Source organism: Portunus trituberculatus, chromosome 1 (assembly GCF_017591435.1).
Source record: "Portunus trituberculatus isolate SZX2019 chromosome 1, ASM1759143v1, whole genome shotgun sequence".
Taxonomy (NCBI): domain Eukaryota; kingdom Metazoa; phylum Arthropoda; class Malacostraca; order Decapoda; family Portunidae; genus Portunus; species Portunus trituberculatus.
Window position 1 is genome coordinate 5,417,748 of NC_059255.1, and position 10,000 is coordinate 5,427,747.

Below are 10,000 nucleotides of genomic sequence, written 5' to 3' on the forward strand. Positions count from 1 at the left end.
AAAAGAGAGAGAGAGAGAAGAGAGAGAGAGAGAGAGAGAGAGAGAGAGACAATAGAAAATAAAGGTTAAAGATAGAGAAAAAGATAGAAAAGAGAGAGAGAGAGAGAGAGAGAGAGAGAGAGAGAGAGAGAGAGAGAGAGAGAGAGAGAGAGAGAGAGAGAGAGAGAGAGAGAGAGAGAGAGAGAGAGAGAGAAAGACAATAGAAAGAAAGTTAAAGATAGAGAAAAAAGAGAAGAGAGAGAGAGAGAGAGAGAGAGAGAGACAATAGAAAATAAAGGTTAGAGAGAGAGAGAGAGAGAGAGAGAGAGAGAGAGAGACAATAGAAAATAAAGGTTAAAGATAGAGAAAATAGAGAAAAAGAGAGAGAGAGAGAGAGAGAAAGAAAGAAAGAAAGAAAGAAAGAAAGAAAGAAAAATAGAAAAATAGAAAAAAGAAGAGAGAGAGAGAGAGAGAGAGAGAGAGAGAGAGAGAGAGAGAGAGAGAGACAACCCAGGTGGTGAAGGTGGTGGTAGCAGTGGTTCCATATCCCCCTAGGAAGCGGGCGGGGCGAGTGTGACGTGAGCGGCTCACCTGTGCAGGAGCGGGGCGGGGCGGGGCGGGGCTGTCAGTTCGTGTGTGTGGGTGGAAGAGGACAGACCTTGCTTACTTTTGCTCTAGTGTGGCTAATTCTTCTCTCCCCCCCCCCTCACACACCACCACCACCACCACTACCACTTCACCCCCCTCCTGCACCACCACCACCACCACCACCACCACCACAGCACCTCACCACAGCGTTATGTCCACAGTTACCATGGAGAGTTCAACAGCACTTTCTCAGAGTATGGATTCCGTCAATACATCTGCTGCAGAGGAGGAGGTAAGGGAAATTGCTGTGTTTTGCTGTGTTCCCGTGCTGTGGCTGTGTCAAAAAGCTGTGTTTCTGCTTCTATTGTGCTGTGTTTCTCTCTATCTACCTGTCTGTGCTGTGTTTTCTGTCTATAAGCTGTTTTTCTGTCTCTCCGTGCTGTGGCTGTGTCAAAAAGCTGTGTTTCTGGTTCTATTATACTGTGTTTCTCTCTATCTACCTCTCTATGCTGTGTTTTGTGTCTATCTGTGCTGTGCTTGGTGTAAATGCTGTTTTTCTCTCTCCGTGCTGTGGCTGTGTCAAAAAGCTGTGTTTCTGGTTCTATTATGCTGTGTTTCTGTCTATCTCGTTCTTTATGCTGTGTTTTGTGTATCTGTGCTGTGCTGTGGGTAAATGCTGTTTTTCTGTCTCCGTGCTGTGGCTGTGTCAAAAAGCTGTGTTTCTGGTTCTATTATGCTGTGTTTCTGTCTATCTACCTGTCTGTGCTGTGTTTTCTGTCTATAAGCTGTTTTTCTGTCTCCGTGCTGTGGCTGTGTCAAAAAGCTGTGTTTCTGGTTCTATTGTGCTGTGTTTCTCTCTATCTACCTGTCTGTGCTGTGTTTTCTGTCTATAAGTTGTTTTTCTGTCTCTCCGTGCTGTGGCTGTGTCAAAAAGCTGTGTTTCTGGTTCTATTATGCTGTTTTTTTCTGTCTACCTCTCTATGCTGTGTTTTGTGTCTATCTGTGTTTTTCTGTCTCTCCGTGCTGTGGCTGTGTCAAAATGCTGTGTTTCTGTGGCTATCTGTCTGTCTATGCTGTTTTTTGCGTCTCCGTGCTGTGGCTGTGTGAGAAAGCTGTGTTTCTGTATCTATTGTTAGTTTGCTGTTTATCTATTTATCCAAAAATTGATGAAATGCTGTGAAATGCTGTGTTATCTATCGAATTATGTATGCTGTGTTTATCTATCTTCATCTATGTAGGAGGTGAGAAAATGCTGTGTTTTTGTGCATCAGTGCTGTGGCTGTGTGAATTTTGCTGTGATTTTCGTCTTTATCTATCTAATGCTGTGTCTGTTTTTTGTTTGTCTATCTAGGAAGTGAGAAAATGCTGTGTGGCTGTGTCGATTTGGCTGTCTGTGCTGTGGTAGTCTGTTTATTTATGCTGTGGCTGTGTCTGGCTGTGCTGTGTGTCTGTGCTGTGTGTCTGTGCTGTTTTTACTACTACTATCTATATTTAAGAGGTGATAAGAGAAAATGCTGTTATTTATCTATGCTGTGGCTGTGGCTGTGGCTGTCTATCTATCTATCAATCTATCAGCTGGTTACTATCATTATCTATTTAAGAAGAGGTGATATGCTGTGTTTACTATCTATCTATGTGCTGTGGCTGTGTCAATCTGCTGTGTCAGTCTGCTGTGTCAATCTGCTGTGTCATTAGTCTCATTATCTATTTACCGAAGTGACATTTGTACTACCACTACTATCATTATCTCTCTCTCTCTCTCTCTCTCTCTCTCTCTCTCTCTCTCTCTCTCTCTCTCTCTCTCTCTCTCTCTCTCTCTCTCTCTCTCTCTCGTTTATTTATCTATTTTTTAGTATTTCTGTCTATCTGTCTGTCTGTCTGTCTGTCTTAACTATCGTAAATGGAGGAGGAGGAGGAGGAGGAGGAGGAGGAGGAGGAGGAGGAGGAGGAGGAGTATTAAGGACCATTAGGAAATAAGGGTAATTTTCTCTATTCTCTTTACACACACACACACACACACACACACACACACACACACACTCTCTCTCTCTCTCTCTCTCTCTCTCTCTCTCTCTCTCTCTCTCTCTCTCTCTCTCTCTCTCTCTCTCTCTCTCTATCTCTGGGTATCGAAGGAAGAAGAAGAAGAAGAATAAGAAGAAGAGGAGGAGGAGGAGGAGGAGGAGGAGGAGGAAGAAGAAGAAGACTTTTACATTCTTCTCTCTTCTTCCTCTTCCATATTTATTCATTTATTTTATCTATCTATCTATCTATCTATCTATCTATCTTTTCTATTTTTCTATCTTAAATTTGTGTCTATCTTTCTCTAAGTGTCTGTCTGTCTATCTATCTATTTTTATCTATCTATATCTTTATCTTTGCTAATTCTTCATTTATTGATTTATCTTCGTCTGTTATCTGTCTCTCTTATCTCTATTTCTTTATCTATCAATTCTTATCTCTATCTATCTATCTATTTATTTCTTTATCTCTGTGTATCTTTATCAAGTTCTTTGTTATCTATCAATTTTAAGGTATTATTGTATTTATTTTGTAATCTTTTAACCCCTTCAGTACTGGGACACATTTTTACCTTAAGATTTGTGTACCATTAGACCATTTTATTGACATTAGGAAGGGTCTATGGAGGGCAGAAGGTTAATGGCCACAGTCTTCACCATTTTAACCCCTTCAGTACTGGGACACATTTTTACCTTGAGATTTGTGTACCATTAGACCATTTTATTGACATTAGGAAGGGTCTATGGAGGGCACAAGATTAATGGCCACAGTCTTCACTATTTTAACCCCTTCAGTACTGGGACACATTTTTACCTTGAGATTTGTGTACCATTAGACCATTTTATTGACATTAGGAAGGGTCTATGGAGGGCAGAAGATTAATGGCCACAGTCTTCACTATTTTAACCCCCCATGAGTTTCAGTACTGGGATCAACATAGTTAGGCATGTTCTTAGGGTATTTTGAGACAGTTTGCTATGTTTTTAGGGCATTTTAAGACAGTGTGGCATGTTTTGAGGACATTTTAAGACAGTTTGCTATGTTTTTAGGGCATTTTAAGACAGTGTGGCATGTTTTGAGGACATTTTAAGACAGTTTGGCATGTTTTGAGGACATTTTAAGACACATTTTACATTTTAAGACAGTTTGGCATGTTTTGACCATTTTAAGACAGTTTGTCATGTTTTTGACATTTTAAGACAGTTTGGCATGTTTGAGGGCATTTTAAGACAGTTTGGCATGTCTTGAGGACATTTTAAGACAGTTTTCATGTTTTGAGGACATTTTAAGACAGTTTGGCATGTTTTGAGGACATTTTAAGACAGTTTGGCATGTTTTGAGGACATTTTAAGACAGTTTGGCATGTTTTGAGGACATTTTAAGACAGTTTGTCATGTTTTGAGGTCATTTAAGACAGTTTGGCATGTTTTGAGGACATTTAAGACAGTTTGGCATGTTTTTAGGGCATTTTAAGACAGTTTGGCATGTTTTGAGGACATTTTAAGACAGTTTGGCATGTTTTGTGGTCATTTTAAGACAGTTTGGCATGTTTTGAGGACATTTTAAGACAGTTTGGCATGTTTTGAGGACATTTTAAGACAGTTTGGCATGTTTTGAGGACATTTTAAGACAGTTTGGCATGTTTTGAGGACATTTTAAGACAGTTTGGCATGTTTTGAGGACATTTTAAGACAGTTTGGCATGTTTTGAGGACATTTAAGACAGTTTGTCATGTTTTGAGGCATTTTAAGACAGTTTGGCATGTTTTGAGGACATTTTAAGACAGTTTGGCATGTTTTGAGGACATTTTAAGACAGTTTGCTATGTTTTTAGGGCATTTTAAGACAGTTTGTCATGTTTTTAGGGCATTTTAAGACAGTTTGTCATGTTTTGAGGACATTTTAAGACAGTTTGTCATGTTTTGAGGACATTTTAAGACAGTTTGTCATGTTTGAGGACATTTTAAGACAGTTTGCATGTTTGAGGACATTTAAGACAGTTTGGCATGTTTTGAGGACATTTTAAGACAGTTTGGCATGTTTTGAGGACATTTTAAGACAGTTTGTCATGTTTTGAGGACATTTTAAGACAATTTGGCATGTTTTGAGGCATTTAAGACAGTTTGGCATGTTTTGAGGGATTTTAAGACAGTTTGGCATGTTTTAGGGCATTTTAAGACATGTTTTGAACATTTAAACAGTTTGGCATTTTAGGGCATTTTAAGACAGTTTGGCATGTTTTTAGGACATTTTAAGTTAGGTTGACATGTTTTGAGAACATTTTAAGATAGTTTGGCAAATTTTAGGGCATTTTAAGACAGTTTGACATGTTTAGGGCATTTTAAGACAGTTTGGTAAGTTTTAGGGCATTTTAAGACAGTTTGACATGTTTTGAAGGCATTTTAAGACAGTTTGACATGTTTTGAGGGCATTTTAAGACAGTTTGACATGTTTGTAGGGCATTTTAAGACAGTTTGACATGTTTGTTTGACAGTTTGACATTTTAAGACAGTTTGACATGATTAATGGCCACAGTCTTCACTATTTTAACCCTTCAGTACTGGGACACATTTTACCTTGAGTTTTGTGTCATTAGACCATTTTATTGACATTAGCAAGGGTCTATGGAGGTCAGAAGATTAATGGCCATAGTCAGACATTTTGACCCCTTCAGTACTGGGACACATTTTTACCTTGAGCATTTGTACCATTAGACCATTTTATTGACATTAGAAGGGTCTATGGAGGTCACAAGATTAATGGCCACAGTCTTCACTATTTTAACCCCTTCAGTACTGGGACACATTTTTACCTTGAGATTTGTGTACCATTAGACCATTTTATTGACATTAGCAAGGGTCTATGGAGGTCACAAGATTAATGGCCACAGTCTTCACTATTTTAACCCCTTCAGTACTGGGACACATTTTACCTTGAGTTTGTGTACCATTAGACCATTTTATTGACATTAGGAAGGGTCTATGGAGGTCACAAGATTAATGGCCACAGTCTTCACTATTTTAACCCCTTCAGTACTGGGACACATTTTTACCTTAAGATTTGTGTAACATTAGACCATTTTATTGACATTAGGAAGGGTGTATGGAGGGCACAAGATTAATGGCCACAGTCTTCACTATTTTAACCCCCCACATGAGTTGGTGAAGCTGTAGAAAGTCACCAAATAGTCACCACAATGAATAGGGAAACACGTGTTGGTGCTGAAAGGGTTAATATTGTCTATCTATCTATTATCTACTTGTGATGGAGTGAAATTGATGTATTTGTGTATATAACTTGTATATAACTTCAACTAACCTGTGATAACAAGATACATAACGACGGATTGTCTTGTTAGAAGTAAAATATTGTTCTCTCTCTCTCTCTCTCTCTCTCTCTCTCTCTCTCTCTCTCTCTCTCTCTCTCTCTCTCTCTTCATTCATTTCTCCATTCTTGTTTTGTCTTCCTATCTCTCTTCCTTATTCGTGTGTGTGTGTGTGTGTGTGTGTGTGTGTGTGTGTGTGTGTGTGTGTGTGTGTGTGTGTGTGTGTGTGTGTGTGTGTGTAGTTGTGTAGTTAAAAGGAGTGGTAGTAATGTGTGTGTGTGTGTGTGTGTGTGTGTGTGTGTGTGTGTGTGTGTGTTTGAAGGTGAAGTGAAAGTATGTGTGTGTGTGTATGTGTGTGTGTACGTAATCTCTCTCTCTCTCTCTCTCTCTCTCTCTCTCTCTCTCTCTCTCTCTCTCTCTCTCTCTCTCTCTCTCTCTCTCTCTCTCTCTCTGACGTGTTGTATTTTAGTAAAGAAGCAATTATTAAGGACGACGAGGAGGAAGAAGAGGAGGAGGAGGAGGAGGAGGAGGAGGAGGAGGAGGAGGAGGAGGAGGAAACACAGACGTGACGCAAGAGAGAGGAAACCTTGGAGGAAAAAAACGTAGTGTGTGTGTGTGTGTGTGTGTGTGTGTGTGTGTGTGTGTGTGTGTGTGTGTGTGTGTGTGTGTCGCAAGTGTTGTATTGTTAGGTTAGTAGAGGAGGAGGAGGAGGAGGAGGTGGTGGTGGTGGTGGTGGTGGTGGTGGTGGTGGTGGTGGTGGTGGTGGTGGTGGGTAGTAGTAGTAGTAGTAGTAGTAGTAGTAGTAGTAGTAGTTATTGTTATTATTTTTCCATTTCTCTCTCTCTCTCTCTCTCTCTCTCTCTCTCTCTCTCTCTCTCTCTCTCTCTCTCTCTCTCTCTCTCTCTCTCTCTCTCTCTCTCGGATATTTCTACTTCCGGTGATAGAAAATGTTCATAATTCCTCCTCCTCCTTTTCCTCCTCTTCCTCTTCCTCCTCTTCCTCCTCCACTTCCTCTTCCTCCTCTTCCTCCTCCTTTTCCTCTTCCTCTTTCTCCTCTTCCTCTTCTTCTGTCCTTTTCATCTCTTCTTTATCTTCTTCTATTCACTTTTTACATATAGTCTCCTCCTCCTCCTCCTCCTCCTCCTCCTCCTCCTCCTCCTCCTCCTCCTCTTCTCTCATCAAAATTAAGTTAGAAATGTGTGTGTGTGTGTGTGTGTGTGTGTGTGTGTGTGTGTGTGTGTGTGTGTGTGTGTGTGTGTGTGTTGTTGTTGTTGTTGTTGTTGTTTTATTTCTATTTATCTTTATTTTTCTATTTCTCTCTTTCTTTCTTTTTCTCTTTCTTTTTTTACAAGGGAAGGGAAGAAATTTGGAATCGCTCTAATATAATTGAAAAGACAATTTCAAAAGTGTTTAATTGAAAAGAAATGCAAAAATTACGTTCAGTGACCTACGCAGTGTGATTAACATTATTTATATGTAGAAATGTTAATCTGCCACTAGAACCACAAAAACACCCTTAAAAACCCACGTCACTTATTGTTTCTCCTGTTAATAATGCAGAAATGTTGTTAATCTGTCACTAGAACCACAAAAACACCCTTAAAAACCCACGTCACTTATTGTTTCTCCTGTTAATAATGCAGAAATGTTGTTAATCTGTCACTAGAACCACAAAACACCCTTAAAACCCACGTCACTTATTGTTTCTCCTGTTAATAATGCAGAAATGTTGTTAATCTGTCACTAGAACCACAAAACACCCTTAAAACCCACGTCACTTATTGTTTCTCCTGTTAATAATGCAGAAATGTTGTTAATCTGTCACTAGAACCACAAAACACCCTTAAAACCCACGTCACTTATTGTTTCTCCTGTTAATAATGCAGAAATGTTGTTAATCTGTCACTAGAACCACAAAACACCCTTAAAACCCACGTCACTTATTGTTTCTCCTGTTAATAATGCAGAAATGTTGTTAATCTGTCACTAGAACCACAAAACACCCTTAAAACCCACGTCACTTATTAATAATGCAGAAATGTTGTTAATCTGTCACTAGAACCACAAAACACCCTTAAAACCCACGTCACTTATTGTTTCTCCTGTTAATAATGCAGAAATGTTGTTAATCTGTCACTAGAACCACAAAACACCCTTAAAACCCACGTCACTTATTGTTTCTCCTGTTAATAATGCAGAAATGTTGTTAATCTGTCACTAGAACCACAAAACACCCTTAAAACCCACGTCACTTATTGTTTCTCCTGTTAATAATGCAGAAATGTTGTTAATCTGTCACTAGAACCACAAAACACCCTTAAAACCCACGTCACTTATTGTTTCTCCTGTTAATAATGCAGAAATGTTGTTAATCTGTCACTAGAACCACAAAACACCCTTAAAACCCACGTCACTTATTGTTTCTCCTGTTAATAATGCAGAAATGTTGTTAATCTGTCACTAGAACCACAAAACACCCTTAAAACCCACGTCACTTATTAATAATGCAGAAATGTTGTTAATCTGTCACTAGAACCACAAAACACCCTTAAAACCCACGTCACTTATTGTTTCTCCTGTTAATAATGCAGAAATGTTGTTAATCTGTCACTAGAACCACAAAACACCCTTAAAACCCACGTCACTTATTAATAATGCAGAAATGTTGTTAATCTGTCACTAGAACCACAAAACACCCTTAAAACCCACGTCACTTATTGTTTCTCCTGTTAATAATGCAGAAATGTTGTTAATCTGTCACTAGAACCACAAAACACCCTTAAAACCCACGTCACTTATTGTTTCTCCTTAAAACAGAAATGTTGTTAATCTGTCACTAGAACCACAAAACACCCTTCACTTATTGTTTCTCCTGTTAATAATGCAGAAATGTTGTTAATCTGTCACTAGAACCACAAAACACCCTTAAAACCCACGTCACACTAGAATCTGTCACTAGAACCACAAAACACCCTTAAAACCCACGTCACTTATTAATAATGCAGAAATGTTGTTAATCTGTCACTAGAACCACAAAACACCCTTAAAACCCACGTCACTTATTAATAATGCAGAAATGTTGTTAATCTGTCACTAGAACCACAAAACACCCTTAAAACCCACGTCACTTATTGTTTCTCCTGTCACTTATTAATAATGCAGAAATGTTGTTAATCTGTCACTAGAACCACAAAACACCCTTAAAACCCACGTCACTTATTAATAATGCAGAAATGTTGTTAATCTGTCACTAGAACCACAAAACACCCTTAAAACCCACGTCACTTATTAATAATGCAGAAATGTTGTTAATCTGTCACTAGAACCACAAAACACCCTTAAAACCCACGTCACTTATTAATAATGCAGAAATGTTGTTAATCTGTCACTAGAACCACAAAACACCCTTAAAACCCACGTCACTTATTAATAATGCAGAAATGTTGTTAATCTGTTCACTAGAACCACAAAACACCCTTAAAAACCCACGTCACTTATTAATAATGCAGAAATGTTGTTAATCTGTCACTAGAACCACAAAAACACCCTTAAAAACCCACGTCACTTATTAATAATGCAGAAATGTTGTTAATCTGTCACTAGAACCACAAAAACACCCTTAAAAACCCACGTCATCAGCCTTTAGTGTTTGTGCTGTTAGTAAATGCTACAATGAGACAAATGGAAGAGAAGGAATGATTAAGTTAGTGGAAATAGATGAAGTTAGATGACGAAATATTAGATTAGGAATATATAGTTTATTTAATTAGGAAAGACAGGAAACTTAAAAACAAGACATTTGAATAAGCTTAGGATAAAAAGAAGAGGAATAGAAGAATATTAGATTAGTGGAAATATATCAATTTAGATTACGAAGGTGAAAAAATATGTAGAATTTATTTAGGTTAGAGAGACAGAGATGAAAAATTTGTTATAGAGAAAAATCTTAAAAACAACATATTTTTTTAAACAAGAATTTGAAAGACAATGAAGAGAAGGAAAAAAATGAAGTTTGAGCAAATAGATTAAATTAGCTTAGGAATGTTGAATTAGAAAAGAAAAATATACAGTTAGAGTTATTTAAAGATGT

The 10,000-nt window shown here is 38.2% G+C and overlaps 1 protein-coding gene across 1 annotated transcript in view; it reads left to right on the forward strand.

The window, feature by feature from the left end:
* The first annotated feature begins 625 nt into the window (after positions 1-625).
* Positions 626-10,000, forward strand: part of LOC123501588 (protein couch potato-like) — a 57,221-nt gene continuing 47,846 nt past the window's right edge. Inside the window, 1 exon segment of the mRNA XM_045250554.1 lies at positions 626-859. Within this exon segment, the coding sequence (XP_045106489.1) occupies positions 779-859 (81 nt within the window). The 5' untranslated portion in view covers positions 626-778.